We start from the raw sequence: 14,039 nt of genomic DNA on the forward strand, positions 1-14,039 counted from the left end.
CTGTATTCTATCAGTCAGTCATAGAGTATGCCTGGATTCAAGGGGAAGGGGGTAGACCCTGCTTGTCAATGGAAGAGGTGTCAGAGACTTGTGGCCATCTTCAATCTAACATAATTATCTTCAAAATAATTTCTTTGTGTGAATAAGAAAATATAAGACTTTTTAGATAAGATTATTACCCAACTGTATGCCAGAATTACCAAGACTTTAACTATGATAAGCTTGACTTGTCTAAAATTGTCTTGAGCCTAAAAGGCTATGGGATTGCATATAAAAAAGGCTTATCAAATTTTAATAAATTAGCCAAATTATTATTAGTAAAGTAGGTGAATTGATTATGTAGCATTGCATTCAAAGGGTAAAATTATGTAACAGGCCTCTATAAAACTGGCCAGGCCAAGCACAGGCATTCATGTTCGATGAATGATAATGGGCCTTCCCAAATTATTTATTATCTTAATATAGCCAGGGCACGTGTCACCTTAGCTTCTAAATATTTTATTCTCCCACTCACGTTAGTAATGTGTATTCCTTCTGTGTTATTTTATCACCAGTAGTGAGACTTTGATTAGCAAAAAGGATGTTTCTGAAAAACCGTTTCTTAGGTTTTTGGTGTGAGAATATACTGGAAAAAAATATTTGAACACTTACTATGTTCCAGAGCCTGGTCTGTGGTCTAGAAATACAGTAGGGAGCATAGAAGACAAGACCCCTGAAATACAGCAGAATGACAGGGAGGACCACCGTTCTCCAAGGGATTAGAAAAGTACTATTAAATAAAAAAGAAAAGATTAGTTGATGATAGCCACATTGTTGTCAAATATAAGGGTTATAAAAATAGACATTTTGGGAGGTGCGTGGGTGGCTCAGTGGGTTAAGCATCCGACATTTGATCTCAGCTCAGGTCTTGATCTCAGGGTTGTGACTTTGGGCCCCACATTGGGCTCCACACTGGGTATGGAGCCTACTTAAAAAACCAGACATTTTGGCAAATGCACATAACACAGAGATGTGAGCATTTATCCTGGGAACACAGACCGTGGCGGGACGCAGTGTTCTTGCTTGCTATGGGACATTGTTGCTTGCTCTTACTATGGTTTTTGAAATGTATGCTAGTCCCAAGCATTGAGAAAAGGAAGAAGTAGTTTCTCTTTTGTATTACACAGATCTATATATGTGATAAGATTTTATAAAATTCTATATCAAAAAATGAGTGTGTATAAAACAATGGTGAAATATGAGTAAGATCTATAGTGTTGTTAATTGTATTGTGCCATTTTCAATTTTCTGGTGTTGATAAATGACTTTAGTTGTGTAAGATGTCATCACTGTGAGAAGCTGCATGTAGGTACATGTAAACTTTCTGCACATTTTTTGCAACTTATTTCAAAGTAAAAAATTTTTTTTCTCATGTAAATACACCTAATTGAATGTCTTATCTTAAATTCTGACCTTGTTTAGTCCTACCCAATGTAAGCCAGCACACTCCCGAGAAAATGTAAAGCGGAGTGGTTATCTTTGTAATATGCCAAACTTAATGGGATGTTGATTATATTCTTCATTTATTAATGCTGCACACTTTTAATACTTTGGCAGTTTTATTCATGTTTTAGTGCTTAAACTTTTTATATGAGCAGAATGTGTGCATATTTAATGTACCCCAAAAGATGAAATGTGTGGGTAATTTGTTAAACTAAAATGCAGTAGTAAGACACTTTGGCAAGTATAGCATATTGCAAGCATTTTAGGGAGCCAAACAAGCTGAACATGTCAAAATAATAGGTGGCTCTGTGATATTTATTGACAACCTATAATAGCTGAACACTATTCAAAAAAATGATTATAGCATTATTTCATTAACTTCTGAAATGTTCATTATTTTAAAGACATAAATTCTCTTTATTTCTCTTTTCTGAAAATGAAAACTTCCATATTTTGATATATGATTCATCTACCATTAATTTGTTTACATTTCTTTGTCTTTCCTGATACCGACAATGATGGAATGGAGATATTAAATCTGTGATTACCTACTTTTTTTGTTTTTCTTTTTAAATATAAATATTCAAAGATTTAAAGACCCATCTTGCCATTGGCAACAACATGGATGGACCCCGAGGGTATAAGGCTAAGTAAAATAAGTCAGAGAAAGACAAATACCATATAATTTCACTCAGCTGTGGAATTTAGGAAACAAAACAAATGAACAAAGAAAAAAAAGAGACAAACCAAAAAACAGACTTTGAACTGTAGAGAAGAAACAAACTGATGGTTACTAGAGAGGTAGTGGGTGGGGGGGATGGGTGAACAGGAGAAGCTGTTTTATTTTTTTTTTATTTTTTTAAAATTTTTTTATTGTTATGTTAATCACCATATATTACATAATTTGTTTTGGTGTAGTGTTCCATGATTCATTGTTTGTTCATAACACCCAGTGCTCCATGCAGAATGTGCCCTCCTCAATACCCATCACCAGGCTAACCCATCCCCCCACCCTCCTCCCCTCCAGAAACCTCAGTTTGTTTTTCAGAGTCCATCATCTCTCCTGGTTCGTCTCCCCCTCTGACTTACTCCCCTTCATTCTTCCTCTCCTGCTATCTTCTTCTTTTTCTTTTTTCTTAAAATATGTTGCGTTATTTGTTTCAGAAGTACAGATCTGTGATTCAACAGTCTTACACTCTTTACGGTTCCTAGTCAATTTTGTTTTTGTTTGTTTGTTTTTTAGCAAAGCAAGGTTTATTGAGCGATAGTAAAGTGATAGTACAAAGCTCCCAAAGACGGAGGGGACCCAAGGACGTTGCCTTGTTCCTGCTCAGTTTTAACAAAATACCCTCGGTCTTAAAAATTGTTCTGAACTGGCATCAAAATGCCTAAATAACAGCAAAAAACAAACAAACAAACTGAGTAAATGCTTATAAAACCACAGCTTTCTGTTGTGAATTTATAATTTGTTGTGTTCAAAGAACAACTGTTCTTAAAAAATGAATGATTTCTGAAAACAGGTTAAGGTTAAGTTGCTTTACTAGCTTGATTTTATACCACTATCATCAAACGGAATTTGGCTGATGAAGCTGCAAAATGAAACCGTACTCAGTTTAGAGGAGTCAGTTTTCAAATGCTTGGAGGATGGAGAAAGGAAGTGGCCACTGGTGATACTACACTTATTTGTGAAATGCTTATGGAATGTACATGGTTGCTAAATGCTGTGTTTATGAATATTAAGGGGAATAAAGTATTGCCCCTTTTCCAAAAGAGTTTACTGCTAAGCAAGGAATGGAAAAGGCACAGGATAGGGTGGGGTGGGTGGGTTTGGACACATGTTGAGTCTGGGCTGAACTCAATTGTTCTTAAAAGTTTTTACAAGATGAGGTTAAGATTAGTAGCCTGACCACATCTGGAGAGAGAAGAGTTGGTGAATTATGGGTCGAGGGAGGGGCCCTCTGCATTCATAGGGCTCTGATGATAAATAACAGTGGTCTGCAAGTTGGCTTTACTTTTAATTAAAATGATGGAGTCAAAAACCTTACAATGCTGGGATTAAACATGATATTATTATTATTTTAAAGATTTTATCTATTTATTTGAGACAGAGAGAGAGCATCAGTGGGTGGGGGGAAGGTACAGGTGCAGAGGCACAGGGAGAAGCAGACTCACTGCTGAGCAGAGGGCCTGATGTGGGGCTCGATCCCAGGAGCCCAGGATCATGACCTGAGCCGCTCAGGTGTCCTTAAACCTGATACTAAACATGAGTTTAATAACTGGAATTTTCAAGCACTTGCAAAATTTTAATTTAGCTATTTATTCCAATCCTATTTCCCTATTTAAAAAATGGAATTCTTTAAACTCCCTATATTTCTGATGTTCTGTTAAAAATATTTATTAGCAGAGAAGTATTCCAAAAAGCTGAGAGAAACAAGCTGAAAAAGAGCATACATTTCTAAACTGGATCATCAATCCCTGGAAAATTTAAATTGATTAGGCTTCATTCAGGAGGACAAGACAGCCGGATGTCTTTAGTCATAAGGCTAGAATTCCTTAGGCAAATTATAACTCTGCCTTATCTAATTCTTCAGGAAGTTGATTAGCCCGTCTCATGTTTTGCCACATTGACTAGGATGGCACATGCTCATGAAGTCATGTTTCTCAGACTGAAGGTAACAATTACCGAGTGAATACCAAATTCCAGGCACTCTTCTCAGGGGTTAACATGCATTAATCTCTAAAAGTTTATAAAGACATCTCTGTCAAATGATTCATTGATTAATAAATATTCATATTTATTTTTCACTTGGGATATTTGTTTTATTTTCACTATTTCTTCTCTTTCAGCTCTTCTTTATGCAACTATTTTTGGAAATGTTACTACAATTTTCCAGCAAATGTATGCCAACACCAACCGATACCATGAGATGCTGAATAATGTGCGGGACTTTCTGAAACTCTATCAGGTCCCCAAAGGCCTTAGTGAACGAGTCATGGATTATATTGTCTCAACATGGTCCATGTCAAAAGGCATTGACACAGAGAAGGTATGGGATATTATTGTTGTTGTTATTTATTTTCCATTTCAATAGGATCTTCAGATGCCTGTAGCTCTCCCACTCATGTATTGCTTGTATAATTGCTTTGTGTTACTTTGTTTTTCGTAAGTGACATATCAGTCAATCGTAGTACGTATTGAGTGCTTAGAAGGTGCAAAGCACTCAACCATTAATCATCAATTTAGAAATTGTGGTTTCTGAAAACAACTAATTGCTCCATTTCCCTAAAACACTCATTGCCAATCAGAATAATTTGCTGCATTCCTCTAAAACTAACAGTGCTACCATCTCCCTGGTCAGTTTTATTCTTGATTTCTTCTTTGACTTTTTGCTCATTTAAAATTTAGAAAGACACTTTCTTGCTTATAAAGGAAAAAAGTGATATGTCTTCTATGCTGTCCTCCACTTAAATCTCTCCCCTCTCTCACACGTGTTTATGGAGAACATACAATTCTTCATTTTCCTCTTTTCCTTACACAAATCTATAAAGTGGATACCACCTCCCCATTCATCTGACATCTCTAATGTCTTCCTTGTCTTTTCATGAAACCTCTTCTAATTTTTCCCATCTCTCTTATATTAAAAAGAAGGACCCAAAGTCCTCCTTAAAATAAACAAAACCAAATTAAAAATAAATAAATTCTCACTTCCTACACCCAGCTGATTTACATCCAATATGGGGGATGACAAGTGGGGCCTGCACACGAGTTTTAGAGAAAACCCATCTTGAGCTCTTTTTCTTTATAAGCATCATGGGAGACGATTATTTTTAGATACTGAATTTTGACATGATAATCAGATAGTACATTACTTTCCTTGCCATTTCCCACAAATTCGATTTGTTCTTTTAATCATATGATGTTGGCTTGGAGTTTTTCTGAAAGGTCTGCTCAATAAGCACCTTTCATTGTCAAAGGGAAAGAGCAAATGAGCAAAGTAGATATTCAGTCGGAGGAATTTCATTGAGGTAATTTTAAGCCACAGCAGCTGTTGTTAGGAGCAGATGGTTGAGGGGATGTTTAGGGGTCAGACATGGAAGAGTTGAGGGAGGGAAGCCTTCACAGGAAGTGCAGATGAGATACTTGGTGGGGGGCGGGAAGAGGGTGGGAGCAATTATTCGAGGAATCATGAAAGAGGGTGAGATTTCTCCCTCTTTCAACATCTTACAAGCTGCAGTGTTAATTTTCTAGTTAAATGGCCATTAAAATGGAATGTCTGACTACAGATGGGGAAAGGACAAACTACATTCTGTGGAATTTGGTTTATATATGCCTGAGCCAAACAATATATGGTTATAGGGAGGGTATCCAGAGAAGGAAGAGAATCCTCCTCAGGGATACAGGTGAGACTCAGTGTTTAAGACGTCGAATGCATGATGTTCTTTGAGGTCCACATTCAGTGAAACTGCTACGTGCCGTGTCCACTTCCAGACACACCACATGCCAGTGTACCGGGAAACAGTTTCTGGGTTCCTAGTATTTACCACATTTTTTTGTTTTTGTTTTTGTTTTTGGTGTTTGTTTTGTTTTGTTTTTTTGGTTTGCTTGTTCATTATCTGTAGTCACAGGAATGTACTTCTGATCAGTAGAGTATCCACAGAAAGTGGAGTAATAGGAAAAAAAGATTGGAAAGCTAATATTAAAGGTAAAATAAAATGTCAGTTCAAATGAAAAGATTCTTAAAGAAATAATTCAAAATATTAAAGTGGATTAGCTTTTGGATAAGAAAAAAAATCACAGATGTGCCTCCTAACTGAAAGGGGAATCCGGAAAGAGTAGTTTTTTACTAAAGGGGGAAGCAGAGTTAAATAACTGGCAAATATGAAAGGTTTGTTGTGCATGTATAAATCCTATCTAAAGTTTAATTTAATGTGGCAGCAAACTCTCCATGCCTGTATTGATTTCTCCCAGTCTATTAAGAAAATCCCCACCCAAATGTGTGAGAACTAACTGTAACAGAACTGTAAATGAAGGGATATACGCCAAAGTCTGGGCCTGGGACAGAGTTATAGGAGATTCTCTTGGATTGTATAGTCAATGAGGATGAATTTAAAAACGCATTCTTACAGAAACAGACTCTGAACTATAGAGAACAAACCAATGGTTACCAGAGGGGAGGGGGGTGGGGGATGGGTGAAACAGGTGGTGGGGATTAAGGAGCGCACTTGCTATGATGAGCTCTGGGTGTTGTATGGAAGTGTTGAATCACTACATTGTACACCTGAAACTAATATTACACTGTATCTTAACTAACTGGAATTTAAATAAAAACGTTAAAAAATGCATTCTTAGCACGCCATATGCTCTACTGAACAAAGAGAAAACAAAAATTGTCGTTCAACTTTTTGATTTAGTAGAGAAACTCCAGCCAGAGCAGAAGAGCCACATTCTTGTTAGGCATTCAGTAATTTGACTACATAGTGTACATATAACTTTAAAATATGGTAATAAAGTATCGAAGTATAGACCCAAGAATTATTAGCCAGAGCAAAGAGTGGGAATAAACATCTCAGAACTAGATATTACTATAGATAAGAACTGAATGTAAGTTAAAGGGCATATCACAAAGAAGGAATTGATATATTATTTCATATAATTATAAAATGAGCTAAAAATTTCAGAAAATATTTAATGAGGGTTTCCCATGTGGCCTAACATAAATGTCAGATGGACTGAGTTAAGTGTAAAAAATAAGAAACCATAAACTAATAAAAAGAAAATACGTGACCATGTTTACTTTATCTTTGTACATATTAAAGCAATGGAATACATAACAAAGTAACCGATAAATAGATTTGGCTAAAAAATGTAAAATCTTTCACACCAAAAACCATGAAAATGAAAATGAGATAGAGTATTTGCAACAAATATCGCAAGTGAAAGGTTAATACCTTAATATGTAAAGTGATTTTGTAAATGAATAAGAATTAGAATACTTGAGAAAAATGAGCTAAGTACATAGTTAATTTATATAAATATACAAAAATACAAATTAGTAATAAACATATATAAATATTATTTTAACTTGTAATAAATAAATATTGAAACAGCAAGAGACCATTTTTAATATGTCAAATGGACAAAGATAATGCCCACTCTTAGCAAAAGCTATAGTGACTGACACTATCATAAAATTATGGTTTGTGTGTAATTTGGTGTGGCATTTCTTGAAAGCAGTTTGATCAAGGTAATATCTTAAACTGGGGTGTATTCTAGAGCTAAGTCCTTGTGCCTCTTCCCTTTTCTGTTCATATTCTCTCCTTTAGTGATATCATACAATCTTATGACTTTAAAAATGTATGCTAACAGTGCCCAAATCTACACACTCATTTGGATCTGTTCTTGAACTACAGACTCCCCTATCCAACTGCCTGCTCACATCCAGTGAAGCTGTCCAGAACTGGGTGGCTCAGATGGTTAAGCATCTGCCTTCGGCTCGGGTCATAATCCCAGGATCTTGGAATCGAGTCCCGTATCAGGCTCCCTGCTCGGAAGGGGTCCTGCTTCTTCCTCTCCCTCTGCTGCTCCCCCTGCTTGTGCTCTTTCACTCTCTCTGTCAAATAAATAAATAAAATCTTAAAAAAAAAAAAAAGGCTGTCCAGAGCTGAACTCATCATCTCCCATAAACCTGCTCCACGGATATTCTTCCCTAATGAAGTTAATGGAAACTCCACCCCTCAGTTGCTTAGATAAACCTCTCTACATTAAAACCTCCACCAAATCCTGCTGGCTCCATTTCCAATTCTCACCACTCCATCGCCACCTCCTCGTTCAAGTCACTATCATGTTCTACCTGGGTTATTGTATAGCCAAATAACTGGTCTGTCCCTTTATAGTATATTCTAGGCACAGCAACTTTTGAGTTTATATGGCTTTCATAATAAAACTTTCTTTTTTTTTTAAAGATTTTATTTATTTATTTGAGAAAGAGAGAGAATGAGAGAAAGCATGAGAGGGAAGAGGGTCAGAGGGAGAAGCAGACTGCCTGCTGAGCAGGAAGCCCGATGTGGGACTCGATCCCGGGACTCCAGGATCATGACCTGAGCCGAAGGCAGTCGCTTAACCAACTGAGCCACCCAGGCACCCTTTCATAATAAAGCTTTCTATCTATCTATCTATCTATCTATCTATCTATCTATCTATCTATCATCACATATTTGTGTGTACTGCAGGCTTTTTTGAGAATAAGAATAAAATTGAGCTTGTTAAAATACAAGGGTGGAAAAAAGGAAATGAAAGAGTGATGGTAGTAATCAAATAAATTTTGTAATTCACAATCTTAGCAATATGAATGTATTTGAGGATGTAGCTTTAGTAAACAACATCTGAATTTTAACAATTATCCTGTATTTGATGTCAGAGACCTCTATTCTACTTCCTCAGTAAGCCAAATTCTTTGTCTTACTATGTTTCTTATCTCACATTTTGTTGATAGTCTCTTTCAGATATTTTATTAATGTTGGTTGTTATCAGATTTAACTATGAGTATATACTGAAAAAGATTGAAATATACTAAGTCAAATTTCTTTGTTCTAATGCTTCTCTTGTTAGTTCTAAAACAGTGAGATTTTCTTCAGTTGCTAGTACAATAGAACTTAATGATGCATTGCAGCTAATTAGAGAAGAACCTTCGCCCTAATTACTGACATTTCCTTCTATCATTTCCACATACTTAGTTTCATAGATTTTTTGAATTCAGCTTTACCCCACAAGCAAATTAATCACTGTGATGTAATTCAGTCTTACCTTGCCTTATGTGAATAATGCTTTCTTTAATACAAATTGTGGCATTAAAGTCAGGACTGACGTGAAGATTGTAGCATTTCTATCAGGATAGTTTGCCTTAGGCAAGATTTTCTATATGGAATGGTACCGAGATTAATTTCATTTAGTTGAAAGTATTTTGTTGACTACTAATTGCTATAGTTGCTTTAGATTCTTTTCAGATTTAATAACCAAAATCCGTCCTCTGGGCTTTGCTGCTCATAACATCCTGTGCACTTAAAAGACTGAGAAATGGGTAGAATGAGTGAGGATTTAAAAAGGAAAAAAGATTATGGGAAAAAAAATAGAAAGGATGATGAAGCTTAAAACCTTGTCATTTTTTATTTTTCACTGTCTCACTTTTTTTTCTAACATGTAATTTGAAAAAATCAGTAGAAAAAAGCTCTTTGGTCTTCATTTCTTGTTTCGTGTGCTTTGTAATAAGCATAAAGTCTCAGTAGGAAGATGTCATTATATGAAAAGTTCTGGCAGAAATATGGAAAACATTCAGGCAGAAGTACGCCTTTAGAATTTAAACAAATTGAGATTTGAATATTTTAAAATCTTAGATTTTTTTTAGCCAAATCTATCAAAGAAGTACTCTACTTCTTCCAAATATGGTAGGCAATATATTTTGTTTTTCCTATAAGTTAAAATAACTTCCTTTTAGCCAGTTTACTTTCATCTTTTTTTTTTAATTGAGAAAAGCATGTCTAAATATTTTTCTTTGTATTCCTAAATGTGAAAAACAGGGATGACATTTTCATACCTGGCCTCATTTTCTTGGTTCAATATCTAAATAATTCAAGAGGTTCCTATGGCAGTGTACAACAGAACCTGAGTGAAGGCACCAGCCTTCCAAGAAAAATTCTACAGACAAATGTGCTATGTTAAATAGCTCATGTAAAGACATACATGTGAATATAGTAAAATGAAACTGAATTGGTCTTAACCTGCATTAAAAACACTCTTGTCTTTGGATCAAGAGAGGTAAGAATCATTCCAGTCCATGTTAATCAGATCATACATAAAATAATTGTGTTATAATTCTAGCTATTTTTAAAGAAATACTATCAAATGACAGCACACTTACCAGAAAATAGCCATGATGGCATGAAGTTCTGGGAATCTTGTTATATGGTGGATAATTAAAGGAAATATGAATATTTAGTTTGGCTAATTGAAGACCTGGGGAGAGGTATGACAGGTTACTTTAAGTATTTTAAAATGCAGTGATCTGTTTCAGGAGGAAATTAACTCCCTGCTAGTAAAGGATACAGGCCGAATGTAGTACAAAATGAACTTGCACGTCCTGACACTAATTTAGTAGTATTAAAGATATTATATGATAATTGTGTCTGAATGATTTGGAGTACAAGTATGTACCATATCTTATTTGAAATTCAGACACACATTCAAGATATTCTATATAAAAATTATAGAGTAAGATTTTATGGTGAGTCAGTAATTATTTTCTCAACAATTTTTTATTACTACATCTATGTACTGTAGTTTTACAAATGAAACTAATTTTTTTTAAAAATTCTGAGGAACACAGAATCTCTGATGGGGCTAAGCTAGGCCATGCCCAGGAGACAAATGGCATATTTTTTCTGTGGTTAAGTAACCTGTTTGTTGAGCAAAAGAGACTGCTTAGTCTGTCCTTGTAAGGGACTACTCTTCAGCCTGGAGAAGCATCATGCCCTGAATTCCTGAGAACTCTGAGCTTCCTACCTGTCTAGAAACGTGGTAAGGGAACTTAAATATTGTCATGGCCACGTGTGTGGCTCATTCGTTACCCACTCAAATAGTTTGAAGCATTCAGAGTCATTATGGACATTCCTCTGTCCTAGCTGACCTATAGGCTTTCTCTGAAAATGTAGACTTTATCTGAAACTTCAATTTTATTTTTCCTTCCATGTATCAGAAATTAAAATAATACTCAAGGGTTTATGAGAAACATTACAAGTAAAGGAAAACTTTAAATATTTTCTGAAATTTTTAATATTTTTCATATTAAAATTTAATATTTTCTCTGATATTTCAGAACATTCAAGTGTATATGTAGTTTGTCATGGTTTTTGGCATAGTTCAGGAATGCTCCAATGCAAGATTTATATTACTGTTAGCTGATATAATTATTAGTAAACTTTCTGTGTGGTAGTAGGCAGTATTATTTTGCTCTAGTAATGATAGGGAGGCATTGTGTGACTAAAATAAACCCTGTGTATTCTTTTATTTATAATTTTTTTTTTTTAGAGAGGGAGAGAGAATCTTAAGCAGGCTCCATGCCCAGTGCAGAGCTGGACTTGGGGCTCGATTTCTACACCCGTGAGATCATGACCTGAGCCAAAATCAAGAGTCAAACGCTTAACCAACTGAGCCCCCAGGTGCCTCATAAGTGTAATCTTTTTATGTACCATGCTGAAATTACTTCAGTGCAGTAGTGTGGGCTGGCTTGTATTTCATTTTCTTCCCAATCTGCCACTAGTCTCTGAAGAAGGGACTAAGAACTCATTTGATATCTATAGTCTAGGAATGAGAAGAAGGACTTGCTTATTTAGGGCAATGGATGACTTGCACAGTAGCACGGTTTTATATAGACCAGGAGGATTGGGTTTCATTTTTCTGTGCTCACATCTGTGTTGGCGATACAAACACCCACCTTACTTATTTGACAGGAAGATGGAAAGTACCCATGTAGTGCCTGCATAAGAGAAACAATAATAAGTGCTAACAAGTAATTTAGTCTGTGGCGGTTATAATTTATTTCTTCCTTTACCAGTTATAAATTATGAGAACTTGGTCATGCCTGGCACCATTTTTAATCTTAGTCTTCAATCTTAGTATTCAGTGCATCCTGTCATCTTTAAATATAGATGAAAATAGAACCTCAGTTGTAGAGTAATTTGGATGAATAAAATATTTCTATATACATACACACTGAACACAAATGCACAAACATATTTTAGACTTAGGGGAAAAATTAAATCGTGAACGAATCCACATGCTGCGGACAGTGTTATGGTAGGAGTAGGTGTGTGTATTTGTTCTGAGCTGCCTTGATTGATCTGTTTTCAGAATCACACTAGAGTAAATCTTCAGAAATGTCTACTGAAAAACATATTTTTGAATGAGATTACAGTATTTCCTACAAATTTTGCAGTTTACTAGACAAAGGTAGAATTATGCAGATGGCTGGATTTTATAAACGGAACTTAAAAAAAAAGATGTCTCCATTCCTGTGATTTCTCTTGTTATTATTTGACTGTGTTTGTTATATTAGATTTTTCTTCCAGGGCTCTGTGGCTTTCTGTTCCTTAGCCACTTTCCCATCTCTTTTCTGGTTCTTATGATAATGCCTAAAAGATGCCTGTATTTTGGCTCACGCTGATTGTTTTTTTAATTTTGGATTTGTTTATAGTTTTTGAAGTACCAAAAAGCCACTTTTAGCTCCTTTACTAGTAGTGCCAAATAACCATAGGCATCTCTGTCTGGCACAGCAGAAGGCAGCAAGAGGGTGGAGAAAATAAATACATGAAAAGAAAAAGAAAACTTGTTATGAAAGAAAGAGATTCCTCTAGTTGTTCACTGCCAATTGCGTGAAACGCTACTTCATTCCCTCCTCCTGGGCATGGTCCTGGAGTCAAGGAGAGGAAAACATGGCTGTGCAATCTGGTGGCTTTCTCTCAGGTTTTGCTTTTTATGAGTCTTGACCTATCTTGAGACTGAGACCTTCAGGCCTTCTCTTCTTTTGTTGCATTAGCATTCTTCCTGATTTCTTTATATCTGGAATTTTCTTGAGGAAGTCTTCACTTCCCTCATTTCTCCTGGGGTATCTCTGAGATACAGAAGACATCCATTAAAGAAGGATCTATATTATGGTAGAATTTATAAACAGGAAAATAGCCATCCTTTAAAATTTATATCCATATCAAACAGAACCATAGTTTTGTAGGATATTGTAGTAATTGCTATGGAGTGGAAAATAAAGATAAACACAGTCCATGCTCTTGTGATGTTCAGCGTCTGATGGGGGAGGAAAGACTTAAATAACCACAGAGATAAACATAGGATTCCAAATCATGATGATCCTTGAAATACAATATAGGGAGCTATGTAAAATTTTTAAAGGAGGAGAGGGGGATGAATCTAATTTAGGTTGGAAGGATGTGGGTCAAAGAAGGTGATAGAGAAAGCAGTAGAATTTGGACACAAAAGCTTGTTAGAAACTGAAATTCTTCACATATTTTATAACAAAAAAAATTACCTATGTGCTAATCATCGTTACTGATTTGAAGTTGGAAAAGAATAGAAAGAAGAAAAAGCAAAGATCCAGTTAGTCCATTAAGTCCTCATAAATTATTAATTAACCAACATTAATTAACTGTACATGGCTTATATATTCCATGTGCCATAGAATAACTTCAACTGATCTTTCACATTGGTTAAAAATCTTACTCTAAAGCCAATAACAACACATAAATTGATATGGGAAGTGCTGACCTCACTGGTACCCTGATCCTGTTTAAATTAACCAACACATATCTGTTTAGAACCGGGTCTGCTGCCTTTGTGGGCAAGTGTCAGAGAATTATACATTCATGATCTGAGTATAGCTTTATGCATTCTGTTACCACTTCTACTGAGGATGAATAAATGTTAGAAGAATATTTTGTAACTATCTTGTCTGTAAAAGGTTTATTTTACATAAACATTTTGTACATAGGTACAT

The 14,039-nt window shown here is 35.5% G+C and overlaps 1 protein-coding gene across 1 annotated transcript in view; it reads left to right on the forward strand.

Annotated features, from left to right (window-relative positions):
* The window catches only part of KCNH5 (potassium voltage-gated channel subfamily H member 5), a 302,764-nt gene that overhangs the window by 205,276 nt on the left and 83,449 nt on the right, over positions 1-14,039 (forward strand). Inside the window, exon 8 of the mRNA XM_088025032.1 lies at positions 4,330-4,529. Within this exon, the coding sequence (XP_087881158.1) occupies positions 4,330-4,529 (200 nt within the window). The remainder of the gene's footprint in view (positions 1-4,329; positions 4,530-14,039) is intronic.

Source organism: Eumetopias jubatus, unplaced genomic scaffold (assembly GCF_037043125.1).
Source record: "Eumetopias jubatus isolate StellerSeaLion01/CBP00866 unplaced genomic scaffold, mEumJub1_p1.0 scaffold_7, whole genome shotgun sequence".
Classification (NCBI taxonomy): Eukaryota; Metazoa; Chordata; class Mammalia; order Carnivora; family Otariidae; genus Eumetopias; species Eumetopias jubatus.